The sequence below is a fragment of the Sphaerodactylus townsendi genome, linkage group LG08 (assembly GCF_021028975.2).
Source record: "Sphaerodactylus townsendi isolate TG3544 linkage group LG08, MPM_Stown_v2.3, whole genome shotgun sequence".
NCBI lineage: Eukaryota > Metazoa > Chordata > Lepidosauria > Squamata > Sphaerodactylidae > Sphaerodactylus > Sphaerodactylus townsendi.
The window spans coordinates 68,566,786-68,594,595 of record NC_059432.1 but is presented as its reverse complement, the minus strand read 5'-3'; the positions used below and the strand labels follow the sequence as shown (position 1 = coordinate 68,594,595).

Genomic DNA, 27,810 nt, shown 5'->3' with positions numbered 1-27,810 from the left:
TGATAGTTTTTCTCCTAAAGATTAAGGGTGAGTGGCTCAAATTAAGGACATTCAGCCATTTGCTGTTTCTGACGTGTGAGAGACTCATTATAGCTCTATCTGTTGCTAGCCGAAGTAATTGAGGCACATGTCCGTTGACCTTCTGGTCCTTTTTGTCATCTTTGGTCAATAATTACATCTGTGTCCCTCAAGGAAAGATTTAGTGGCAGTGTTAAGAGCATGAGGGGACGCAAATTTAACATTGGTTAGGATAATTTCTAGAAAGGCAAAACTCTACTTTATTCATTCTACTTCTTTCTACTGGCTAACTTTGTATGGGAGTTTTGGACCAATATTGTTTTTCTGTGGTATTCCCCAAGTATTAAAAGAGGGAAATGTGTAAAGGGGGTTACCTCATGTATCATGATAATTAAAATGCGGAGGGAGAACCAGAGAGAACAGTTTCTTTAATAAAAGATATCAGAACCAATGCTTTGGTCAAAAGAGGTAAATTGAGACAGGGAGCATAAAAACTCCAGATCAAGTAATCGAATATGGCCCTGGAATTTATTTTGCTGTCTGTGAAATGACAGACCACTGGTACTTCTGTTTTGTCATTATTTTCAGAAATATTACCCAGGGTTGCCAACTCTGGGTGGGGCAATAACTAGAGATTTTCGGGGTGAAGCCTAGGTAGGGAAGGGATCTCAGGCTGATTCCACATGGGCCAAAAACAGCGGTGTGAAAACAGTATAAACCCTTTTACACCGTTTTGAACTCTTTTACACCGTTTTCACACTGCTGTTTTTGGCCCATGCAGAATCAGCCACAGCAAGGTGCAATGCTATGGAGTCTACAGATGCTGTGGATTAATCTGGGATCTGGTATATATGTACTGAGAAGGGAAATCCACGTGTTGCCTTTTTCCAAATAAATGGTTTTTGTTTGTGTTGGGAGGTTGTATTAGCATGTTCACTCCATATGGGTGGCCACAGTACTAGTACTGTAATGACTGAAGGGGGTTTATGTGTTCTGTTAATGTTTAAATTCTGCCTTAAAATGTTTTTTTCCTTTTTCTTTCTAGCTATCATTAATCCTAAGCAGCCCAAAGAGACACCCAAATGTTTCAGCTTCGACTATTCCTACTGGTCTCATACAACTGTAAGTGGCATCAGCACATCGGAACGGGGTGTATTGGCTGGGGGGAGGCACTGTTGAGCAGATTAGACGTGAATTTTAATTTTTAATCTATAGTAAAATGCTACTGAATGAATAGCTGAAAATAATTTAAGGAAATTCTTCAGTGAACCATTTCGAACAGGAAATTTTTCAGTGAACCATTTCGAATAGGAGACTCATTGGAGCCAAGGCCACCTCCTATAGTTCAGCTTGGCACTGATAGTGAATGCAGTCATAGTTGAGGAGGGAAGCTCAGGAGAAGGGGATAGCTGTCCTTGATGGTACATCAAAGGAAACCCTTCTCTCACTGCTTAATTGCAGTTAATGTCCTTGGATTACTACCTCCCAACCCTTTCCATGTTTCTATTCCTTGATTTATAAATTGGATGTGCGTATGTTTAGTTTCATCCAGTCATTTCTGACTCATGGCGACCCTATGAATCAGTGTCCTCTAGAATGTCACATCGTTAACAGCCTTGCTCAGGTTTTGCAAGCTGAAGCCCGTGGCTTTCTTTTTAGAGTCAGCCCATCTTGTGTGGGTCTTCCTAGTAGGAAGTGATTAAATACTTCCTACCTGGTGAAAATCTGCCAAAATCAGAATGGCTGTGTTGCATTTCTCAGGTTGCTTCACATTTGTAAACAGGTGGTAACATAATACAGCTATTTGGAAGTTGTTCTGTGCAGCACAAACATCTGCCCGAACCATGTGCTTCCACCAGTGTTCACAGATCCAGCCACATTTGGATAGTTTTTGCTGAAAATAGTTGCACCTTGTGGTGAGTTGCTTCACACCAATGTCTTGTCTTATCAGAACATCCTTTACATAGTTTCAGTATAAGGAAAGCAGGTCTCCTACATACTTGAAGCCTTCCCACAGGGACTGATATATGTGGAATAGTCTCCTCCCACATTCTGAAGATGTAAAGTATAAATACAGTAGAATATAATACACTAGATCAGGGGTAGGGAACCTGCGGCTCTCCAGATGTTCAGGAACTACAATTCCCATCAGCCTCTGTCAGCATGGCCAATTGGCCATGCTGGTAGGGGCTGATGGGAATTGTAGTTCCTGAACATCTGGAGAGCCGCAGGTTCCCTACCCCTGCACTAGATTGTGGGACCAGTTGGGAGGTTGCAGTCCTAATTGTCCTGTAGGATTATGCATTAAAGGAGTGGAATCTTGGACATGAAGTCCTTCAAATGTATTTTAAACATTTTCCCTATAACTATGTATGCGATGTGCTGCTAGGAACATAGTGCTCATTATCAGTAATGAAATGGACTTCTTCTCTTCCCCCAGGCATGGAGATCTCATTAGATGCTCATTTTTCTCCAAGAGTTTCCTAGGAGTACCCAAGCACATAAGAAGAATTTTGTAGATCTTACCAGTGACCCATCTAGTGCAGCATCCTATTTCCCACAGTCGCCTGTGGGATACCCTGACATCCCACAAGCAGCCCATAGCACCCAAAACCTGACACTGTTGTTGCCCTCATCTAGCAGCTGATATTTAGAGTTTCAGATATTGGTGCTGGCTCTAAACATGCAAATTCCATTTAGCTATCACAATAGCCATTTATGGACTTATCTATAGATTTGTGTAATGTCTTGTTTTTTTAAAAAAAAAACTTGTAAAAATGGGTGTAATTAAATCCTGTGACAGTAAATTCCAGAAGTTAATTAGTATGTGTTGTGTGGAAAAAATATTTCATTGTGTCTGCCAATTAATTTTATTGGGTGTCACAAATTGTAGTGTTATATGAGAAGAGAGGCACAACTATAAGTCTTCATCATAATTTTATACCTGATGTACACATAATTTTATAAACCTCTCTCCAGGTTCCCTGTAGTTGTGGTTTTCTGAAATGAAAATCTTTAGGTTTCTTTCTCACAGGCATGTTCCAGCCTATCATTCTTGTTATCTTAACAGTAGGGGAAAGACAATTTCAATCTGATGTGAAATAGCAGTAAGGGGCTGTGACTGTATGTTGGAGCACCTGTTTTGTATGCAGAAGATCCCAGATTCAATCCCGAGCATCTCCATTTGAAAGGATTGGGTAATGGGTGATATGAAAGGCCTCTGCTGGAGAGCATCTGCCAGTCAGAACAGACAGTACTGAGCTTAATAGTCCAGTGCTTGAACTTAGTATATGGCAACTTTGTGTATGTGTTCATGGTGCTTTTAAAATAGTCTCTAGTTGAACACAGTACTATGGAACGGGGAGAAGATGTATTATTTACTCTCTTCTTCTGTTCCCTACCTCCATGCTTACTTTGTTTTCCATTTTCTTCTTCTTAATAGCCTGAAGATATCAACTATGCCTCTCAAAAGCAGGTATACCAGGATATTGGAGAGGAGATGCTGCAGCATGCTTTTGAAGGTTATAATGTCTGCATATTTGCTTATGGCCAGACTGGGGCTGGCAAGTCTTATACGATGATGGGCAGACAGGAAAAGGACCAACAAGGCATCATTCCCCAGGTAATCGTGACAAGAAACTTGCTTGCAGGTCCAAGAGGTTTGTCTTTGGGATGAAAGAGAGTTAAAATATGGGAAACAGGAACATGGTTGTAATCTCTGTATGAAACTCAGGACTTGGTTGAAGTTGGTGGGTGAAAATGGACATGAAAATCAGTGGCTTATTGGTGGAAGGAAATGATATGGTGCCTTTGAAGATCCAGCCATAAATGTGGGTGAAATATTAACAGCTAGATTAGAACTACCAGACCATTATTCCACACTCTGGAAAACCTACAACAGCCAGAGTGTGTGATAATGGTCTGGTAGTTCTAGCTGTTAATATTTCGCTCACATTTATGGCTGGATCTTCATTTTTTAAATTCTGTTCAAAATAGTTTTTAAGGAAACATTTCCCCCAAATATTTCCAAGACAGCAAACAACTCTACCCTATTAATATTTGAAAGCAACTATGCCTTGATAACCTCCATTTTAATAAGGGGTGTTGTTCCAACCATTAAAGTATCGGTGCTGAACACCAGACAATCCTAATATTGACTACGGTGTTCAGACTAAACCATGTGGCCCAGGCTCCCTCAAAATATCACAGAGGATGCATGTGTGCAATACTTGGATCACGCCTAGCTATATGTAAGCCCCAAAATTATACCTCACCATCCTTTGTGACACTACAGTGAGTCCTGGGGTACATGTGTCAGATCTTGTAGTGTTTTATTAATGTCCAATAGAATGGAGCCCTGAGATTGTCTTTTAGAGTGCTTTGGTATGAATGTGTATGTAGGTAATCAGTATTATGAAGCAAAGTGCAAATCAGTTGCTTTCTCTATATGTAGAGATATAGTTCCTACTCTGATTACTATTAATCTGGATGGACTAACAATGAGGACAAGAGATGGAGCTGCAGGAAAACTAAGAACAGAGCTTGTAAGCTCCTGCAGTAAAAAAAATCTGTTTGAAACAAAACCTTCCAATTCCAGGCCACTATCCTTTTTCGCATGCATAGCTTACCACAGATTTTCCCAGTGGTCAAACCTTGTGTCTTGGAAATGACTTCTGTGAAATAATTCCTCATACATTCATTCCGCCCTTGATTTTTCCCTTTGTCTCTTCAGTTACATTTATTCCACATGATACTGCTGAAAACATATTATTCCTAATGGTGGTGGGATGTCATCCATGGTACAGGAGACCCAACCCTCCCTTTTTTCTTTTGCACAGAGTTTCTACCATTACTGTGCATTACAGTGAAGCAGCAATTCTAGAAATGGCTCAGCCTCCATTTCTACCAGAGAACAACCCACACAAAATGGAAAAAACCCAATAACCCACTACTGGAACAGGCTCCATTACCTCAAGGAACAGAAACACTTAATCTAACCCCCCCAACACGCAGGCACGCATGCAGGCACGCCCGCAGGCACGCACGCAGGCACGCACGCAGGCACGCACGCACACATGTACACTTTTCAGCAAATTACAGCTGTAATCATATTCAATTGTTACTGTGGCAGTCTCTTGTCAATTTCCTCCAGCAAAAGCAACTTCCTTTGTCAGTTTCACTCACCCTTAACTGCAAACACAGCCTTAATTGCTAATTTAAGATGAAATTGACAAAGCTGATACTACAACCTGACTTGTGTCTGTTCCCTAACATTACACTACTAATGTGATATGACAAAGAGAAAAAATTCCTTTTGAAAACAGTGGATGAGGGGAAGGAGAAAATGGCTGAGGGGAAGGTTGGGCCACACGATCGCACACTCAAGGGAAGCTGGCTTGGAAATGGATAGAAAAAAATCAGGGTTAAAGTGCTTGGGAGAACAACAGAGGAAAAATGAAGAGCAAGTGTTTCTAGAACCAAACAGATGAAAAAACATGCAGAATGAAAAGGGAAAAAAACATAGCATTTAGCAGCAAGATATGTTGTAAACAACTTGTGCAGAAAAGGCCACTGTTATTCAGGTTTGGTGGCTGGATATCTCCTGGGATTACAACTGATCTCCAGGCGACAAAGATCAGTTCATCTGGAGAAAATTGACTGTTTTGGAAAGTGGACATCATGGCATTATACCCCATTGAAGTCCCCCCCTTTCCTAAACCCCAGCCTCCTTAGGCACCACCCCAAAAATCTCCAGATATTTTTCAACCCAAAGCAGGCAAACCTACTATTATTGTCTGATGTCACTCATTGAAGTCATGTGTTATTGCCTCCTATAATACTTAAGTTATCTTAAAGAGTTGTTGTAAAGATGACTTGAGTCATTTTTATGAAGTTTTGCAAGCACTTAGGAAAAGTATTATGTATATGAAGCAAAGCATTGTTGTTAAGGAGCAATCACCATCTAAAATTGCAATACTTAGCCAGGTCCTAGTGGAGTTGCATGTGTTGTAGGTGACACTATTGTTGAACTGTTAGAAATCTCTTTGGCAGCCAGTTTCTTGGATGCATTTCAAATAAACGGTGTTATTGTTAGTGATATGTGCAACTCCTTTTCTTCCTTTTCTTTCGTTCTTCAGCTGTGTGAGGACCTCTTTTCCCGAATCAATGATACAACGAATGACAACATGTCCTATTCAGTGGAGGTATAAATGAATACTTGTCTACCATTTATGATGAAGTTACTGAGCATGAATGGAAATAAGATCTACTTGTGGAGACACAAAGCTACTTAAAATGTGCCGCTTATGCTCTGGAGTGTGCGTGTATGTGCCAACAAGGCATAGCTGACTTATGGTGACTCCAGCAAGGGGGTTTCAAGGCGAATGAGAAGCAGAAATGGTTTGCCATTGGAGCTTTTCCTTGGAGGTCTTTCTTCCAAGTGCTGACTCTGCTTACTTTCTGAGATCTGATCAGGCCATATCATGCTGCCTTCCCTCCCATGCTTTGGATTACCATGGTATTGATTTCTAAGTGAGACTAGCCCCAGGTACAAGTGTGGTTGCCTTAGAGGACTGCTGCTTTACCCTTATGTGTACGTATTGATCTGGAGCAGACTAAAAAGTAAAAATGGCTCTGGAACAAATCCTGCGGCATTATGAGCCAGCACTTTAGGGACCGTGCACCTCAGCAGCACCAGTAGTGAGCATCAGCTCACCCACAGCTCACCCCAAAACTGGCAGCAGTGCAGGAGGAGATGCTTGGAGAGCTGGTGCTGCTCAAAACCATTGCTGATGAAGTGTTTAAGCCAAACTGCCTCAGAAGTGGTGCTGGAAGTATTGCTGTGGTTTGGCTCTGCTTGCTCTTGGACATCAGTGGCCCACCAGGAAATTTCCCTGTTAAATCAAATGACTAGTCCACTCCTGGTATCGATTTAATGAGTAATGTATTGTCGAAGGTTTTCACGGCCGGAATCACTAGGGTGCTGTCTGGTTTCCAGGCTGTATGGCCGTGTTCTAGCAGCATTCTCTCCTGACTTTTCGCCTGCACCTGTGGCTGGCATCTTCTATCAACTATCAACTATCTTCTATCAACTATCAGATCCTCTGAAGATGCCAGCCACAGATGCAGGCGAAACGTCAGGAGAGAATGCTGCTAGAACACGGCCATACAGCCCGGAAACCAGACAGCACCCCAGATTTAATGAGTAGCTGTTACTCTAATCAGCATTAATCTTGAAGGGAGCTTCTGCATACCCATCTTGTTTGAATGTTCAGAAATGTTGTACATCGAATGTTCACCTAACAGCTGTGTTTTAGCATTCTGATACTACCCTTGTTTCTTTACATTTTGCAAGCATATTTGAGGAACACCTTTGACCATTAAAGTGCCTGAAAGTGACTAAATCCCATTGACTTGATTAGAATTTAGCCTCTTCTCACTTTTTTTTTCCTGGATCACGTTAAATTTCTTTGCAGGATTTCTTTTTTGTGGGTTCTTCCTTTGGGATTGTTGTCCTTTAATTCCCTGCTACAGTCACTGGTAGATTTTTTGTATTACTGTTCTAAAAATGTGGCTTGTCTAGTGTGTAGACTGACAGTGTCCTCAGGGTGCTAGGTGGATCCTGAACTACTGCTTTTTTCATATTTCTTATTGTGTTATTCTCATACTCTGAACATTGTAACCCATAGGTGAGCTACATGGAAATATATTGTGAACGTGTGCGTGACCTCCTGAACCCCAAGAATAAAGGGAACCTGAGGGTGAGAGAGCACCCACTCCTTGGGCCATATGTTGAGGATCTATCAAAACTAGCTGTCACATCCTATAATGACATCCAGGACCTGATGGACTCTGGGAACAAAGCCAGGTAAAAAAGAAATGCATTTCCTGTTTTCCTGTGGAATACTAAATACAGTTGTCATTCAGATGTCTTCCTCTCAGTCTTGTTTCTCTTTGTGATAGGCAGCTTATGTAGTACCAAAGGACAGAATGATGGTGCTGAGATATCCATTGGGTGTGGGAAGCTCTTGGGAAGGGTTGATCCCAACACACTTGAGACTAGGAATAGCCTTTGCTCATGCTTCCTTCTATTTGGGATGGTTGCCCTCTTCTACTGAGTGGGGCAGCTTTAGGAGGGATGCACATGGAGTGATTAGGGGGATACCCACCTAGCCAGCCAGATCAGCCGAATTGACCCTGACGATCAGTGGGGTGACAGATGTCACAGACAGATCTCCCTCACATCCAGAATTACAGGAGCTAGAATCCCTTGCATCAGGAGTATGGACCCCTCAGTGGCTGGGCATTTTTACATCTTACAGATCAGTAGCCCGTTACCTAAATAAGTTAATTTCCTCACAATAGTGACGTGCCTTTTCATTAGCCATAATGAGCACGTTACCTTCTGCTTTCCTGCAGGGAAGACTAAAGATCCTATTTAAAGACAGATTCTCTCCTTGTTCCTTGAAGGAGAAACTGTTCGGCATGTGCTTTTGCATTGTTGCTTTTATGTAAGCATTTGGAAAACTTTAATTCATCCTCTGATTAATTCATATAGCACCTCATCTAATGAGAGAGAATTGTGATCTTTGCTCATGCAGCTATAGTGGGACTCAGAATTGTGCTTCCCAGTGGAAATTATGATTTAAATGTTTTGCTGGAATGAGAAGCATCTTGAACTTTGACCCTGCTGTTCATGCAACAAAGTGTAAAAGATCTGAGCAGAAAGGAACAAGGAGTAATTCCTTCCCAAAAACTGAAAAGTAGATGAGATGACATTGTTAGACTCAAAGGAGTAGCCAAGGAGGATTCCTGGCCTTAAAGATTTTAAAAGGGGCGATATTTTCCCTCTATGTTGAGGCTTTAGAAATGGAATCCTAACCTTGTTCACACCTATCCTTCTTTGCTCTACTACCTTTCTATTTTGTGATACTTTTAAAATACTGTTTTATCTCCTTCCAGTGGGGCTTTGGGGTACCAGAAGGGAAACAACCATCTGGCTGGGTGCGGGTGGGGGCAAAAGCCTTTCTGGGATGTCCAGGAAGGCCCAGAGGGCTGATTCTGGACGCTATAGCACTGAATGTTTTTGCCAAGTCTGATTGGAACTAGAAATGAGCTCTTGCTGTTCTTGCTCAACAGGACAGTGGCTGCCACTAACATGAATGAAACCAGCAGTCGCTCTCATGCTGTCTTCAATATTATCTTCACTCAGAAACGACATGATGCTGAAACTGACATCACTACTGAGAAGGTGAGTGAAGGCAGGTGACAGCAGCTGGCATCAAGAGGGGTTGGGATGGAGCTCAGCTTGGTACCCTCTGAACTGTGACGTGGCGCTGGCTGCAATTAAGAGGTTGCAGTTTAGCATAATGGACTTGGTGGGATGATAACTATGGGGGTAAAGACAGCTTTAAACAATTGCTTAAAAGTTGAACCTGATTGTTCACTTTCCCTTCTTATCCATAAATTGTCCTTTCCATAAATTTTAGCCTTCACATGCCTTTTTCTGACAACAAGATCTTAAATTAAATTGGACTACTCCCTGCTAGATTTTGTTCTTTAAGGTACCATGATTGGATGTGGTATGTTACTCAATACAATTACTTTAATGTGTTGTAAACCACTCTGAGCTCATGCAAGTGATTGGGGTGGGGGTGGGGGTGGGGAACAGTATGGAAATTGAATAAATAAAGTTAGGGACAGGCATCCTATAATGTTTTAGTGGTGTCCACATTGTGTCCACCCAAAGTGATGAATTATTATTGAAAATACTGGAAATGGCCATTGGAGATATAGTGCCAGAACTGGAACAAATTCCTCTTCTCTGTTGTCATCAGGACTATCCCAACTGCACAAGCAACCCAAATATCATTATCTGCTCTCCAGATAGACGTGGTAGCAGATTTCACAGGCAATTTTTAAAATTCTGATTTTAGGTCAGCAAAATCAGTTTGGTGGACCTTGCAGGTAGCGAACGGGCTGACTCAACAGGAGCCAAAGGCACAAGGCTGAAGGTAAGAGAAGGGATCAAATTAAGTTCGATATTTATACACATACTTCCATTTTATGTAAGATTGGATACCCTAAGCCCTGACCTTATAGCATAAGACTGTTAAATTATGTATACCAAACAATTGAAGTAAGTATCATTGTAATCATTGTTTGCTCACCATTTGCTCCTCCACTGCCATCTATCCTTACTCATATTCATTTGTTTGCTGTTTTATTGACAACTTCTAATTCCATACTAGCTAGCTAATGCTATGCCAGCTCATATTGCCGTCCCTCATTCATTCTGGGGAGAAAAAGCAGTAGGCAAAGCTGTCTGTAACTAAAGGATGTGTGTCATGGATGTTAATTCAAGAGTAATGGTGAATCCTAGCAGTTGTGTCAAGTGGAAGATGTGTGTTTGTGTGTAAATTACCATCAAGTCACAGCTGTTGACCTTTCTGATCCTCTGATTAGCATTGTTTTTACCACCAGCACCACCAGGAATGGTTAGAATTCATATTATTTTAATTGTTGATTTTATGGTATTTATTGTGCTTTTTTGTTGTGTTTATTGTGTTGATTATCTGAATTTGATTTTACCTATATTAATGTCTATGGTTGGAAACCATGCCAAGCTCAATAAAATAAAATTAAAGTGAGCAGAGGAAATTTGCCATTGCCTTCCTTTTGCAGAGGCCCTTTCTGCATGGGCCAAAATCAGCGCTGTCGGGCCAGTAAAACACTGTTTTGGCGGGGACCCTTCACACAGGCGCCGCTGCCAAATCGATGCAGTGGCGCTCTGTTCCCACCAAAACAGTGTTTTTAAACCTCGCTCGGGGAGCAAGGTTTTTTGCAAATGCCGCCTTCCATTCGGTGCCATGCGAACGGCACCGGGTGGAAGCCGGCGTTTCTCCCCCGGCCCTCCCAAACGCTGCTTACCTCCCGTCTCCTTCCATCGCATTGTGGAGGCCAGGAGACATGCTTCCTGGCTGCTGACTCCAGGGTCGTCGCTCTGGCCAGGGGGGCATGTCCCCTGGCCTCCACAACGCAACCGACGGAGATGGGAGGTAAGCAGCATTTGGGAGTGGCGCAGCCTATGAGAAGGCTGCGCCGCAGGCGGTGCGCCCAGCGGGACCATCCGTGCGAACAGTGCCACGGACATAAACTATGCTGCTGCATCCCCCAGAAGCTGGCCATGCAGAAAGGGCCAGAGTCTTCCTTGGTTGTCTCCCTTCCAAGTACTGACCCTGCTTAGCTTCCAAGATCTAACAAGATTGCACTATTGTGCCACTTTTTCTTTCCTCATGGAACATAGTGAACTGTAAATATTATTTCTTTTAAAATATTTGTGATGAAAACTGTCTTATTCACACAGGAAGGAGCAAACATCAATAAATCATTAACTACGCTGGGGAAGGTAATTTCTGCACTGGCTGAGATGGTAAGTTTCACTGATGTAAGTAAATGGGAATGTTTACCCAAGGCTCTTTTGAGAATTACTGGACTCTTGCAATATGTTTGGTTTCCCCAAATTAGGCTAGGCTGATGACTAAACATGTATTGTATAAAAAACTGCAACATTTTTGTAAGTGTTGAAAATGTAAAAAAGAAATTTTAAATGCTGCTTTCCCATTTTGTATTTTTCAAAGTTATTTTTGTTTATAAATATTTTGAAAAGGCCAGCTAGAATTAAATATGACTGGTTTGTTGCTTGGAAGTCCTGAAATACTTCCAGACTGGTTCTTTGGAGAAATTATTGGTATGGCTATCATGCACAGCCACAGTCCCTAAGGCAGATTCCGCATGGGCCAAAAACAGTGGTGTAAAAGGGTTTACACCGTTTTCACACCACTGTTTTTGGCCCATGCGGAATCCTCCTAAAAGTTCAGGTAGAAATGGTGTTTAAATCAAAAGAAATTATTGTACTGTAGTACACAAGGGCCATATGAAAAACTATTACTTCATCACTGGTAATTAGAGGAGAGTTGTATTTATATCCCCCTTTCTCTCCTGTAGGAAACTCAAAGGGGCTTACAAACTCCTTTCCCTTCTCCCCTCACAGCAAACACCCTGTGAGGTAGGTGGGGCTGAGAGAGCTCCAAGAAGCTGTGACTAGCCCAAGGTCACCCAGCTGGCATGTGTTGGAGTGTACAGTGTGTTCGAGTGTAATTAATGGAACATAGTGATCCACATTACACTGGTTGTATAATGGATGGATTTTAGAGGGTGGAGGTTTCTTCGGTCTGTTAAATCAAGAAATTGGGCTTCTTCTATGAGTCAAACCAGACAAGGTACTGAAAGACCCATGATAGGATTTTCCACATTTCCCCTTAATGAAAAGCAACCACTAGAAGCCATGCATTAGAATGGAACTGCAGCATTGGAACAGGGTGTGTGTGTGTGTGTGTGTCTTACTATTTTATTGACCTCCTATGATCTCCTTTCTCTGAGCTGAAATGTCTGAGTTGTGAGGAATCAGGATATTGTCCTATGTTTTTATTTATTCAGAATTTTTCTCTTTAATCTCTTCTGGTCATACTAATGAAATTCTCATCACTATCTCTGTTTCCTTTCAGGATTCAGGGCCAAATAAGGTAATTACCCTTGATTGCAGAGAGGAAAGATGGTAATAGTTTGTGTTTCTGTGCTTTGTTCTATCTTTAGAAAAAGTGGGCCTTTTAAATAGCTGAAACCAGTAGTGAATCTAGGGGGGCACAGGCCCCAGGCACCACTTGTATTCTTCACGTGGGCGAAGCATTGGCTGCTGCTGCCCCCTCCCTTTCCCCCTAGAAGTGCGCCCCCAACTCTGCTGCCTTGGTGTGCAGCCCAAGCAGAGGCGGAGCTACAAGGGGATGAGGGGGATATGCGTTGCACCGGGCACACGCCTGGGGGGGCAGCAAAAATTTCAGGTTTGTTTTTGTACTTTTTAGTGTTTTCCGTTTTTGGCCTGTAGGGGGCGCAATTTTTAGGCTAGCACCACCACAATTTCAGGGAGTTTTCAGGGGACTCTCCTGATGATACCACCCAAGTTAGGTGAGGTTTGGTTCAGGGGGTCTAAAGTTATGGGCTCTCAAAGGGGATGCCCCCATTCCCCATTGTTTCCAATGGGAGCTAATAGGAGTTGGGGGCTACACCTTTGAGAGTCCATAACTTTGGACCCCCTGAACCAAACTTCACGAAATCAGGGTGGTATCATCAGGAGTGTCTCCTAAAGATACTCTGACAGTTTGATGCTGCTAGCCTAAAAACTGCGCCCCCTGCAGGCCAAAAACTGAAAAGACACTAAAAAATACAAACACAAACAAACCTGGGGGCAGCAAAACTCAGATTTTGCACTGGGATCCATTTTCCCTAGCTACACCTCTGAGCCCAAGCAGCCTTTCCGACATGCAGTCCACCATAGTCACCTGTGTTGTGCTCCACTGCCCATTGCTACCCGCCGTGCCAGCCCAGGTGGAGGATGATGGAGCCATCTGCCCTGCGGGGCGAAGTCTAGCCTGGCTGGCATGGCCACCCAGTTCGGCCTCTTGAGCGCCACCTTTGCTTGGCCTTGGGCCCTGCCCCTGCCTCAGCCCCATAAGGCCTTGCCCTCCCTGCCGGCGGTGCGCGTTTGCTGAGGGCCAGTGAGGCACGCCATTGCATGCCGGTGCCACCACACCACTGCTCCTTTCAAGAGCTGTAAGTTGTGCAGAAAGGCCCACTGTGTCACAGAGTGAATCACCTGTTACCGTGACATGCCTCTGGAGATGCCAGCCTTAGGCTCATTCCGCACATGCAGAATAATGCACTTTCAAACTGCTTTCAGTGCTCTTTGAAGCTGTGCGGAATAGCAAAATCCACTTGCAAACAGTTGTGAAAATGGTTTGAAAATGCATTATTTTGCGTGTGCGGAAGGGGCCATAGAGACAGGTGAAATGTTAGCAGCAAAAACTGCCAGAAACATCCAGGCAGCCTGGAAAACCCACAACAGCCACTTTCTAGCCCCTTCATGGTTGCTCTTCCCTGGTTCAGTCTCCTTCTGATTTCTTGGTTGCAGTCTCCCTTTCGGTTGGTGGTGGAGCGAAGGGACAGGCAATCTTGAATAATTTCAATTTCTTCATCGTCAACCTTAAAATTTTGCAATTTCCCTGTAGTCATTACTTATCTCTTCTTGTTGTTCATCTGTAATCCTGATTTGGCACTTCCTGCTGTAACCTTCATCATGAGCTGTTCCAAGTCTTCACTATTTTCTGCCAGTAGTGTGGTGTCTGCATATCTCAAATTAAGAACATAAGAACATAAGAACAGTGGCTAATAATAATCAATTATTATTGCTCCTTCCACCGATTTTCACTCCTCCTCCATCTAAATCCGATCCAGCTTTCCTTATATGTTCTGCATACAGATTGAACTGATCGGGAGATTGACACTTTTGCCAATTGGAAACTATTCTGTTTCACCATATTCTGCCCTAACAATAGCCTCTCCTTTAAAACCAGACATTTTCCTTTAAAACCAGCTTTTCATGATCCACACAGCCAAAAGCTTTACTGTAATCTATGAAACACAAGCTGATTTTCCTCTGAAACTCTGTTGTATGCTCCAGTAACCACTGTAAATTTGCAATGCGATCTCTAGTGCCTTTGCCTTTGGTCATTCTGCATATTCTTTCTCCGGAAAATGACATCATGACAGTTCTTGTTACACAAAAATCCCATTCAGAGTCAAAAGCATGGGAATCTTCATAAACAGCTTATTTTGTCTTTTAAGATCGTCAGTATTGATCAATATCTGTTACCTGAAAAATCTGTTAATATGATAAAATGTTTGTATGTTAGCAAAGTGCTTGTTGTTGAGAATGTCTGTGAACTGCGTGTTATTGGTTAACGATGATAGGATTTAATTGTATAAAAGTCCTCTTCAAATCATCATATACTTCCAGAATTTGAGGTTCATTGTGGTGTTCTGTCTCCTTTCAGAATAAAAAGAAGAAAAAGGCAGACTTTATTCCATACCGAGACTCTGTACTAACCTGGCTTCTCCGAGAAAACCTAGGTACTTCGTTTCTTTCATTTCTGTCTTAATCTGACCTCCCCTCTAGTCAATGGTCCACCAGATTCTTGATCTTCACTATGATGACAACTCTTCACACATTCCAATAAACAGCAGGGTTGCATACTTTAATTGCAACAACATTTTCCAATCAATTATAGTTAATACTTGTATGTATTGCTGAAGGCTTTCACAGACAGAATTAACTGGCTGTTGTGGGTTTTTCAAGCGGTGTGGCCATGGCCCGCATCTGAACATGCTGTTAACACAAGCCGGAGGTAGGATCTTATTTGATGGCATGGAAATTCTTGACAACTCCGACAGCTCAGACTACACAGATTAGCCACTGAAATCTGAAAACACTGCGACAGTTTCAACAAAAAGGAAGAGATTCTGAAAATCAAGAAAACCTGGTTACCCATACTATGAACCACCAAAACAACAACACCAAAAAACCCACAAAAAAACCAGGGGACATTTAAAACACAATTCAACCACCCACCAGATACTATAAACCTTTTCCTTCCCCCCCACTGCCTTACCTCTCTCTGGCTCTGAGATGAGTCACACACATTCAAACCACCAGGACACATTAAAAATTCAACTGCAAATGAACTCAACCCAGACATTCAAATATGCCTCTGTAATTTGCCACTGCAAATCAACTCTCCCTAGACACATGTGAAAATGTCTTATCCCCCTCACACCTGAGAGTTGAACAGAATAGATACCCAACTACACAAAACACTCCACACTGTGTCACACAGAGAAACACATCTTACTATGACATGCCTCTGAAGATGCTAGCCATAGATGTGAGTGAAACATTAGGAGTTAAAACTACCAGACCATGGCCACACAGTCTGGAAAACCCACAAAAACCAGTTAATACTTGTCCTCGACTTTTGTTTAGGCCACCATGATAAGGCTGTGGTATTTGGATCTGGGTTGTCTACTGATCATGTCCTAAGATCAGTTGACAGGCGATGTAATTGAACATACAGAAAGAATAAGAGGAAGAATGTTAAGGAAGAAAGTGAAGATAGCCTGGCAGTGCAGCACATACATTTATCCTGGTATCAAGCAATGTTTTTATGTGTTCTTTGGGTAGGTGGCAACTCTCGAACTGCTATGGTTGCTGCTCTCAGCCCTGCTGACATCAACTATGATGAGACCCTTAGCACCTTAAGGTAGGATCTGTATAAAACCCTCTTTCATTCTAAATGAGAACAGTTTAAATAGACTGCACCCTTTCTTTTCAAAATATTCTGGGAAGCATAACAAATGTTTGCATAGCGAACCAACTGGAGTTATGCTTCAGCTGAGCTACTGATGAAGTGAATTAAAGTGAAACTTCTCCATAGCTCCTTAGTGATGTTATAATACAGCTCCTTCTTATATAAGGCTTTCAATATGCCTTGCTGTTGACTAGTTATGATGTCACTGGAACATCTTATGGTTCTGCAACAAGGTCTTTGTATATAGTCTTGTTCCTCGGGTCTTTCACTGAGCTATTATGAACTTGGTAGTAGGTAAGAGGAATGAAATGGCTTTTGAACAAATCCTCTCCCTTCAGGTTGCTGGATTCAGTGGCCTCATAAAGGAGGCTAGGTCAAGTACAGAAGCAAGTGACAAAAGAGATGCTTGTGTTTTCCTTTGTTCTGATGAAATACGCTCTACGTTTCTATGGAAGGGCTACTGGGAACTTTTCCCACTGGAATCCCAGCATGTCTTAACATCTGCAGAAGTCCTCTTCTATATATGCCACACTGTATGGTGTTTTTTTCAGGTCTTTTCTAGTTTCCTCAGAATATGTTTTGCTCTCTTAGGTATGCTGACCGTGCTAAGCAGATTAGGTGCAACGCTGTCATTAATGAAGATCCTAACAACAAGCTGATTAGAGAACTGAAGGATGAAGTGGCTCGTCTAAGAGACCTCCTGTATGCCCAGGGCTTGGGAGACATCATTGATAGTAAGTTGCCTTTGTGCCTTCGGCTGGGGTTGACATTCGCCAATGGCTTGTCATTCTTACTTCTCTTAACAGAGTAAGATCCACATTATGCATAGTTTCACTGTCTGTTTCATTGCCTTCCTAGTCGACTGTGAAATGATAGTAAGGAGGTTACTAAAGGCCACCTTGCATGTTATAGCTACTATGCAGAAGCTGGTAGGTGAAGAATGCCTACTCTATGCATTGAACCACTGCACAGGAATGGCTCATTGTTTGATAATCACCTCAACATAGAAAAACTTAAGGTCACATGCAAGTGCCTCTATAATATGGAGCATGACTGTAAAATCTCAGTTCCTCGAGCTCTTGTTGCTCCACCCTGATTTCTCTGTTATGTCCTGCTGTGGGCATTCCTCATCCCATCTCCTTTGCTGAGCTATTCACTTGTCTAGCAGAACAATCACATGAGCATTTTGGTTCTCCCGACAAATGTGGAGAATTTTCTCACTGTATTTCCTCTGTTATTGGGGGAGAAAGGATTTGACGTGAAGGACATACATCTTGGGGCCTTTCTACACAATGATTTCACTGCAAAGCAAGTGAGAAATAATGGTCAATTGCTGCAGGAGGGTCCAAATGTCTTCTCATCCATCTAGCACATTTGTTTCTTTGCCTAATCTCCAAGCAGCAATATTTTATTTCTAGGAAGATATAATCTACTGCCCACTTCCAGCTAGAACAGCTATTATGAAAGTGGGCTCTCTGGGAAATGTGCCTGGCGTGCGTTTCATGGATGGACCAGACAGTTCCTGTGTAATCACTGCACACCAATAAGGCTGCTCCTTCCTGCCTGCATAGTCTCACCATTGTGTGAGCCTGTTTCGATCCTCCTCAATTTATTTAGAAGGTGTATGATAACCTTCTGCAGTCTTAGTGTAGCATTAAGAATGAATTCCAGGTTTTCTGGAAACAAAGAAAGGCCCTTGGATGCTGTTTCCTTATTCCTGTACGATGAACCTACTCTTGTTTTCTTTGTCTTCCCCCCTTCTCCTATTTCTCTTAGCCAATCATGTTCCAGGAGGACCTAAATGTGTGTATTCCCCATTGCTGTTTTGTGTGTGCTTCACTGCTTCTTGCAGATTCAGACATAACAAAGGATCACAAGTACAGCATAAGGAATGGACTTAACGGCCCATGTGCCAATTCAGCAAAAACTATTTAGAATAATTTTGTCTTCCTAGCAGACCAAAGCTAGTCACAGGTGTTGTCATAAACATTCAGAGAAGGGAGACAATAACAGGAGCATTCAATGTAAAGCTCTAGTCTACAGTGTCAAACAGGAATGCTAACTATTTTCAAGAACCACAGAGCAATTATGACAGATTGGTTTTTAGTCTTGCACTGGAATTAGGATTGCTAGCCTCCAGGTGGGGCCTGGAGATCTCCCTGAATAACATCTGATCTCTGGACTGCAGAATCAGTTTCCCTGGAGCAAATAGCTTCTTTAGAGGGGAGACTCTGTGGCATTATACCCCACTGAAGTCCTTCCCCTCCCCAAACCACCCAGTCCCCAAACCACCCTCAAACTTTCCAGAATTTCCCGATCCTAAACTGACACCCTCAGCTGGAATCCCCTTGCACAAAATGACTGTTTTCTCCATGAAATGGCTCAGATGTGAAACTACTACTTCTGTCCTCCCTTTTCTCTTCATGCAAGGAAAATATCTTCCCAACATCACCTATCCTTTGTGGAGGTACTATAAATGGGATCTTCACCGAACAGTGTGCTTGTGTACTGTTCCAAAGCAAAGCAAGCCTGTTCCAAGTAATTTGGTTTATGTCTTTCGTTGGTTGGAGAACCTGGGAGGGGAGAGTTAAATTTCCCCTCCACAATGTGTGTGACTCTTTATCTTAACTGGTCTGTGCTTCTCAGTGGTCAAGTGAATCTTGCCATGTTGCCTGCTCTCCTGAAATCTTGATGGGATCTGTTCTTGAGGTTTCCTTTCTCTATGCTGTAATTGTGTTTCCTGCTGTTAGTGCTGCTGCTCCTGCTGCTGCTGCTGCTGCCGCCGCTTCTGCTAGGTCTGGTTCTAATCAATATTACTATCTGCTGGGGTTGGCTGGATGAAAAAGCCTACCTTGAAGCACTAAAGTATCAGCTTCATATGGATATCTGTTAGGAATAATGTTAGAGAGATCTACTGGAGCTTGCCAAAATGATCCGGCTTTTGCTGGCATGCTAGAAGGCCCTGCAGACTCTGCTTTGTTTCGATTGGTTCAGCCTATGCTCTTTAAACCAGCAACATAGCTAGCACCCACTTCCAGGCACACAGAGAAACAGCATATCCAGAGTATGGATGTTATGCTTTACTGTATCCAGCTCCCAGACAGAAGTCATATAACACTCAATACCATGGTCCAGCTGCTTCCATGTTGCCTCTTGGGGTCTCCGTAAGGGCTGCGCACCATTCTTTTCCTGGTATAACAACAAAGCTGAATCTCCAGTTTTTTAAACATTTTGTGGGTTTATTAAACCTGATCTCCAAAAATTCCAGACCTCCAAAGTCCATGTGGGTCTCAGAGCCAGCAGGCGATGCAGAACTTAACACTGGGCTCAAGGCAACTGGGCAAAGCTGAATGTTTGGCTTGACTTGGCCATACCCAACATTGAGTTCTGCACTGCCACCATCTCTGAAGTGCATGTGGACTATGGAGGTAGCAGGGCAGAGCCACAAGATGGACTCAGCATTTCATTGCCTCCGAAATCCATCTATGCCACCTCTGAAGTTCACCTTTTTAATGGCATTGGAGTCAACGTGGCCTGAATAATGCTGAAAAAATGGCATTTTCAAGATTCTTTTTTGAGCTCCGTTATATCGCTGCCATTTTGGAGGGGGAACCTGGTATTTTTTAGTTTTTTCCAGTTTGGCTTTGCTGAATGTGCACCTCTAGTCTCCATAGCTTGTGCCTTCCAATTGACAGAGCGTAGTACAAAATGCTGAAAGCTTTTAGACACATGATATATAGAAATGAAATTCTACCTGACTCTATATACCTGACTGAATGATTTAGGTAGTTGCACCAGCAATGAATTTCCATTTGGTTTGCAGACCTTGAATACCAAGAAATAGTTAATCTTTCCTTGAGATTTACTTAGTGGTCAAGGTTCTTACTCTTCATTCTCCAGGAGATGTTGTTAGGGTTAGCAATGGAGGAAACAGAGACAAAGCTCTCCTAGGTCCTCAAGGGAATGTTAGAAAGCTTTCTTGGAACAGAAGATTTTGTTTTGGTGAGAAACGCCTGGTTGGCAGGCTAAGTTGGACTGCAGCCAAGCCTCAGAGTAGACACTGAATAATTGAGCAGCAGAAGAAAGGACAATGTTTAAGTCCCACATACAAACCTATACCTATCTTGCAAGGCTAGGGTTTATTAACTGTTGCAAAAGGATTTACCAAGAGAGACTGAGGGATGCTCGAGTTGTTTACTTCTTAAAAATATGTTCAGGGAAGCAGTCAGAAAATAAAATCTCAGTCTTGAAAATGTCTCAGACCCACCTGCTCGTGGACTTTACACATCATGTACAAAGGCCTGACATTACTAACATGGAAAAGATGCTCGTCTGATTATTTTCTGCTTGTTTCCTTACCTGTTTCTTAAAAGACAGGTAGGGAAAGGTAATGTTAGAAGGAACCCTCATCAAGCAAGAAAGACACTTATCCAGAGCTTGGGTTTCACAGAGTCTGATTTTCTTTCTTTCTTTCTTTCTTTCTTTCTTTCTTTCTTTCTTTCTTTCTTCCTCTCTTTCTCTCGTTCTCTCTCTCACTCTCTCTCTCTCTCTCCCCTCCCTCCCATGTTGGAGTTGCATACTATTCTCTTAAACAGACACTGGGGAGAGGCCGTGGCTTAGTGGTAGAGCATCTGTTTGGCATGCAGAAGGTCCCAGGTTCATCTCTAGTTTAGAAGATCAGGTAGTAAGTAGGTGATGTGAAAAACCACAACCAGGGACTCTGGAGAGCTGCTGTCTGACTGAACTTGATTGGCAGCTCCTGTGTTCATACCTCATTGGTCTGTACACACTTATGACAGTGATTCCCCATAGCCAGCCTGACATTTTCCCAGATCTTCTGTATGCCTTTCAACCTGACTTCTCTTGGCTGTGTTTATACATACTGAGAAAACTGTGGGTCTACAGCTCTGCTTTTTCTTTTCTTCTTTTTATTGAAGACTTTTGTTCTTATAAAACAGAGAAGTAATAAAAAAGCCCCAAAGAAAGTTAATGTATAATGAGATCACAATAAAAACTCACAATAAAATTATAATATCCATAAAAGCATTTGAAATGTTTTGATTACTCAGTTCAGAGCCCTGAACATCGCTGCGCCAGCAACTGGAGGTTTGACAAAGTTTTGAAATTCAACTTGTAAGCATTTGCTAGCACGTATTACTCTAATTCATTAACCTTCTGTCAAAAACTTTTTGTATTCCTATATGTGGACCATGTACGAGGGTTGCCAAGGTGGCTAACAATTCAAAATATATATGATACAATTGCTTTATGAAACCATCATAATAAAAAACATAATAAAAACATACATAATTAAAACAGTTTTAAAATAATTTAAAACACTTGAAATAAACACAAAGCATTTAAAATTGCTTAGGAAAGAGGGATCATTGAGGAAATGCCAAATGAAGCAAAAAAGTCTTCACCCATTGGTGAAGGGGACAGATGAATCTCCCTGGGGAGAGAGTTTTAGAGCTTTGGTGCCATGACCAAGAAGGCCCTCTCCCAGATTTCCACCTGCCTAACCTCAGGAGGCAGGGGCATTCAAAGAAGGGATTCCAAAGATGACTGTAACGGTCAAGTGGGTTCATAAGAGATTAGGTGATCCTTCAGGTATGCTGATCCCAAATCGAATACGACTTTTAAGGCCAAGACCAGCAACTTGAATTGTGCATGGAAATAAACTGGAAGCCAGTGAAGGTGGGTCATGACTGGAGTGGCATGGTTCCTGAACAGCAGTCCCCCAGCACCACCTTCTGAAAACTACCCTTCAGGTAGGAGCAGAACCGCGTGTCTCATTTCCAGCCCAGCTAGGCAGATACCAGTGGTATCAAAAGATGCTGGTAGGTCCTGGAGAATCAACAGAGCCTTGCTCCCTCTGTCCATCTCCTGGCACAAGTCTTCTACCAGGGTGACCAGGGTTGATTCAGTCCCATAACCAGGCCTGAACCCAGATTGGCAGGGATCTAAACAATTTGCCTCATCCAGGAAGGCTTGGCATTGTCCAGTCACCACTCTTACAGTGTTCATCAATTGTCAAAACTTGCTGATTCTGTTTCCTGGTTCACTTGTGTGTGACACTTACTGTTAGATTCACAGAAATCGTCTATAACATATTGTTTGTGTTTTAGCCCCTTTTGTTTTTGTATTGCTCGTTAACTGATCCAGATTTTAAATGTGTTTATTAATATTAACCATGTGATATAAAGAAAAGGAATCATTTGGAACATATGGCACTTGCTTAAAGCCAGTCCTCTGTTCCATGATGATTCTGTTCCCTGATTGGATGGTACACCTTTTACATTAAAAAAAATTAGGAAAGCAGCCAGAAAATGACTCAGTACATACATCTTTATAGCGCAGTAGTGGAACAGATGTCTGAAAGTGTTGAGGAATTATGTGTGGTAAATATGTAGAAATATGTAGTCTTAAGACATTTTAAGATTTTAAGGCCACAGTCCTTAAGTATATTTATTGGAAAATAAATCTTCTTGAGGTCAGTAGGCCTGAATTCTAAGTAAACATGGTTAGGACTGAAGTATAAATATTCCACACATCACCCCAGAGGCATAGCAAGGGGGGAAAGCGCCCAGTGCACTGGTGCGTCCTCCGCCCCCGCCCTACCCCGGAACACCTCTGCCCCGCCCTGGAACGCCCTTGCCACACCCCCACGGGGCACTTGCCCGGTGTGTTGCGTACCCCCCCTCCTGCCCCCTTGGAGCTATGCCTCTGCATTACCCCAAGCATAAAAACCACTTGTCTGGATAGGAAATGGCTCATAAATGGGGGAAATATCTGCCTTGTTGGGAAAACTTATGTGCTACCATCAGTATGTATAGTTGTGAAAATGGTGCAGGGAGAAAAGGCTTCAATACTCTTTTTTGCTTCTTTATGGCCTTGTCTTCCTCTTCCCCTGCTTGAGATTCCAGGGGAGGTCAATGATTGTCACTCAGATTTTCAGCATGCTGCCAGTTTGCCCAAAAGCACTTGAATGCTGTTATACCGTTGCTTTGAGAAGTTCTGCAGAGCATAGTGTCACTGATCCTGCTGATATGAGAGTACTGCTCTGGTACATTATGCTATTTAATTATCTGTGTATCTCTTTGTTGAATTTCTACCTTTCTCCTCATTGCACCATGCTGCTGTTCCCAACTGCATTTCTTTTCTCTACCTTTTCTACTTGTCTCGTGTCTTTTCCCCCTCTTCTTTCTCCCCTCCTGAACCTCATAGACATGTCCGACTTTCAGAACAATAATGATAATCGTACAGTGGCAGATATGAGTCAACGCCATGACAATCTCTCCACAGTGACCAATGCCTTGGTTGGAATGAGCCCATCCTCCTCCCTCTCAGCCTTGTCCAGCCGAGCTGCTTCAGTGACAAGCCTTCATGAACGCATCATGTTTGCTCCAGGCAGTGAAGAGGCCATCGAGAGGCTGAAAGTAAGAACTGAGATCATGCAGGCCACATTTGTGCTGCAGAGGCATGAGAAGCAACTTGAGAGTGGGGAAACTATTGAGCTAATTATGAATGGATGCTTTGCTCTGACGGAGTCTGCATGGGCCAAAAACAGCACACCTGGGATGGTAAAAACACTGTTCCTGGGGCGCTGTTTGCACGGCTGCCGCCTCTGCATCGAAGCAGTGCTGTGGTTCCTCTCCCCTGACCCCACTGGGCAGAAACATGTTTACCTGCCTTGTCTAATGAGTGAGGCTTTTGGGAAACAGCGCCATGCAAACACTCCGCTTTTTGGCACCTCCATTTCCCCCCACGTTAACTTTCTCTCCCTGCGGAGTTCCGCAAAGACAGGGAGGCATGCCCATGCTGCCCTTCAACCCCCACAGGGAGAGAAGGTAATTGTGGGGAAAGAATATGGAGGCACCTCTGGGGGGCGCAGCCGCACTGGGGCTGCTTGGACCTCAGTGTGCAAATGGCCCCGGGGCTCCACTAGCATCATATATGCCAGTGGGAAGCCGCTGTGGGGGCCCATGCGGAATCTGCTTCTGCCTTTTCTCCCAAATGGGAGTGAGGTTTTTTTCCAGTGTCTGCAAGACATTGTCATACAAATAATCATGCAGGGTTTGCATGCTGGGTTTGAGGGAAACCAAGAATACCCTTATGTTTATATTCCATTGACGCTGTGAATACATTCCAGTGGCAATGATTGCACAACAGGGAATCGGCATGGTGTGAATGCAGCCTATCAAGTATTGTTTGTATCCAATATGTGGTTTTTGAATGGCAAGAATATATGGTAAAGAATCTAGATTAATTGAGCTACTTGACTTACATCCTCCAATATGAGCCCCATCCACAGGGGGAGGAAAGGGCTTGAGGAAGCAGTGCTGCCTTGCAGTGACATGTTTGCCCTCCCCACCCATCTCTCAGTCCTACTGTGGCGAAACCCAGATGTCCGGCCATAGCAGGGCTGTATTGGGATCCCAAACAGATGCCAGTGCGTGCACGCGCTCGCGCGCGTGTGTGTGTGTGTGAAAGAGAGAGAGAGTGTGGGGGAGCACAGTAGTCCTGGGGGTGAGAGTGGGCCAGGAGTGCCCCATCTCTCAGATTTAAGTCCTGTAAGCCCTATGGGGCTTTTTGGCGGGGTGGGTGGGTGGGTGGGTTCCTAGCTTTTTTTTTTTTTTTGGTCCCTGCAGCTCCGGAAAGTCCTCTATGCAAGTGTCAGGCACTAACAGTATGGCTGTTCTGATTATGGCCTTGAAACAAAGAGTTGTAAATTGGGTCTGACTCATTATAGATGAAATATTTTAGTTCATTCAGGTGACCAGTATGAAATACTAATGTTTACCTTCTATTCTGTAGGAAACTGAAAAGATCATTGCTGAGCTGAATGAAACATGGGAAGAAAAACTCCGTAGGACAGAAGCAATACGTATGGAGAGGTAGGAAGCTATCTTTTATTTATAACATGAGTTCACTTCACAGCACCACACATATCAAGCTTTTATTTTGCTATGGTAGCTCTTGGCAGGACTTGGCAGCTCTTGACTTATCCAGCTTCATAAATCAGCAGGTCTCCTTAAATTTTGTACCCCATCCCCACCCCCCCCACATGCCTCTGGAACCCTTGGCCACAACACCTTCATCCTTTTGGCAGAGAGTGCGGGCCCATATACACATTAAATGCCTTATGTGGAAGCCACCCAAAACATCCAGAGGGAAGAGTGTGAAACTATATTAATCAATGTAATGATGGGGGAGTGTTCGCACCCCTGCTTGACTTAGCTGGCAGTTGATGGCAGTGGCAGCAAAAGTCTCCATGTAGTGATAATGTGGGTTACATGTTAAAATTGTCATGTGAAATAGTCCCTAAATGCCCCTTTGTGATGACTTGAGCAACCTGAATGGCTGGGAATAATTGAGCCAATAAGAAGTATTTCACATACTATTTTATCTTAATGAAAGCTACAAAAAATGTAAAATGTTTGAATGCAGTGTCTTTTTCTCCCCTCCCATAATTCACCAAGTAGAAGAGACTCGCATGTTCAGTTCTCACATAGCACCATACTATTTTTATAATCTTGCCTCTTTTTGTTCTTTGGAACCTGCTGTTAAAACCTTTTAGCTTATCTTCATGGTAGCATATGTCACTCAGCCTAGTCCACTCAGCCTAGTCCAGCATTTGCGCAATACCTGCCTGTACAGCAACATCATTTGCATTCAGGAAGTATGGTCTCTCACTTTTAGAGTACTACTGCATTTCCATTATAGCCTGGACCAGGTGTCAGCAGAATTTTCAGGGTTTTAGTTCTTTCTTTTGATGTTTTTCAGGGAAGCTTTGCTTGCAGAAATGGGAGTGGCCATGAGAGAAGATGGTGGTACTCTGGGGGTGTTCTCTCCTAAGAAGGTAGGATTCTGTTTCTACCTCTTGCATACTACTCATATGCCTCTTAAAATATATCAGCTGTACAGCACATGCCAGTTTAAAAAATTTCCCTGCCTTCTAATTATTTATCTGTGTAGGATATTTATGACCCAATTTTTTGCCATTAAAACGTCACTCAGAGCAGTTTACAGCATGAAATCACCACTAAAATGAATTAATAGAATACGAAAAGCTAAGAAATTTGAAGCCTAGCAACTGGCTACTGTAAACACTTTAATAAGACCAGTGAGAACAGCAGTCAATCAGTAGTCAGAAATAAAACTAACAGTACAAATGCAGTGTCAAATAAAGAGGTATAAACATAATGAGCCAGTGGGGGGTGGGGTGGGTTTGGTAATTGGCCAGGAATGGAGAGGTATGATAGATTTCCTGGGGTAGAAATTTTACAGTATGTGGAAACTGAAAAAGTACTCTTTACTAAAAGAAACTGAAACTGTACTATACATCAACCAATCCTACCTTTGGCCCTATTCACAAGTTACACTGAATGCATGTACATCCAGCATATATGTTTATGAGAAACAGCCAATGTTTTTCAGAGGAAACCCAGAAGTGATATCACGTCACTCTAAGACTTGCCAGAAAGGCCTTGGTTTTACATAGAGTTTTTGCAGATCTGCACTCAGCTTCTTTCTACGGGATTCTGTTGGGGTGGGGAGGGGGCAGTGACCCTGGAGAGCTGGAACCAGGTAGCTGGTCTGCCCTGGCTGCCTTGTCATCAGGTGCTGGAGGTGCCTCTGAGCTAACTGTTGGCAGGACCTCTGAGGCCCCTTCTGCGCACGCAGCATATTGCACTTTCAATCCACTTTCAATGCACTTTGCAGATATGCAGAATAGCAAATCCACTTAGAAACAGTTATGAAAGTGGATTGAAAGTGCATTATTCTGCATGTGTGGAAGGGGCCTATGAGTGCCTGATCTCCTTGCTGTCCGTCTGCTGCCTGCTGTGGGCCCACTGCATGGGGGCCCTCCTCCTCCAACTGTTGCTGGATTGGACAAACGCCCTCTCCTGGGTTGCCACCTGCCTAATTTCAGAAGGTGGAGGCACCTGTGACAGGGTCTCAGAAAATTACTGTATAGACCTAGATTGTTGTATGCTCCCCTGTGTTAAGATAAATTGCTGCACAGGAAAAACACGCAAAGCAAGAAATGATTCTATACTGGATTTTCGTATTGCAGGAAGTTTTATCCATGAGGAAGCATTCCAAAAATAGCATCCTAAGTGGTACACCAGGCTTTACTTCCAAAAATGGAGTCATGTGTGATTTGGATAATATTTTTTGGCACATTGCACATTTATGTTGTTTTTTCTTTCCACTTTTGCCATGTAGCCACGGCCATTTAATCCCCAGGATGTTTTCCTAGAAAGTATAGGGATATATTCTCCCGAGAAGGTTGGTCCAGATAGTTGTCTTTGAGTGATTGGCATGTGACTCCTTTTCAAATAATAGCTATACTGTCAACAAATGTCAAATAATGGCTATACTGTCAACAAATGTCAACAAATTTTCTGAACTGTACCCAGAAGTTAAAAGAACTGACTTACAAATAAGAAAAGAGAAGAATCACTAACAGTCTGCATGCTTTCTTTGAATTACATAATCTGAATGATTCCTGATTGTGCTGTAATGA

The 27,810-nt window shown here is 42.9% G+C and overlaps 1 protein-coding gene across 18 annotated transcripts in view; it reads left to right on the top strand.

Moving 5' to 3' along the window:
* KIF1A (kinesin family member 1A) overlaps positions 1 to 27,810 on the top strand; it is a 124,564-nt gene that overhangs the window by 32,713 nt on the left and 64,041 nt on the right. For 5 of the 18 annotated variants that reach the window (XM_048506705.1, XM_048506704.1, XM_048506702.1 and 2 more), the window contains exons 3-17: positions 1,064 to 1,140; positions 3,461 to 3,640; positions 6,156 to 6,221; positions 7,707 to 7,885; positions 9,157 to 9,268; positions 9,954 to 10,031; positions 11,384 to 11,449; positions 12,585 to 12,602; positions 14,967 to 15,042; positions 16,151 to 16,229; positions 16,869 to 17,011; positions 18,054 to 18,080; positions 23,583 to 23,716; positions 25,095 to 25,174; positions 26,064 to 26,139. In XM_048506705.1, the coding sequence (XP_048362662.1) occupies positions 1,064 to 1,140; positions 3,461 to 3,640; positions 6,156 to 6,221; positions 7,707 to 7,885; positions 9,157 to 9,268; positions 9,954 to 10,031; positions 11,384 to 11,449; positions 12,585 to 12,602; positions 14,967 to 15,042; positions 16,151 to 16,229; positions 16,869 to 17,011; positions 18,054 to 18,080; positions 23,583 to 23,716; positions 25,095 to 25,174; positions 26,064 to 26,139 (1,391 nt within the window). Of the gene's footprint in view, positions 1 to 1,063; positions 1,141 to 3,460; positions 3,641 to 6,155; positions 6,222 to 7,706; positions 7,886 to 9,156; positions 9,269 to 9,953; positions 10,032 to 11,383; positions 11,450 to 12,584; positions 12,603 to 14,966; positions 15,043 to 16,150; positions 16,230 to 16,868; positions 17,012 to 18,053; positions 18,081 to 23,504; positions 23,717 to 25,094; positions 25,175 to 26,063; positions 26,140 to 27,810 lie in introns of all 18 variants that reach the window. The other 13 variants (XM_048506696.1, XM_048506695.1, XM_048506694.1 and 10 more) reach the window with 3 other exon arrangements.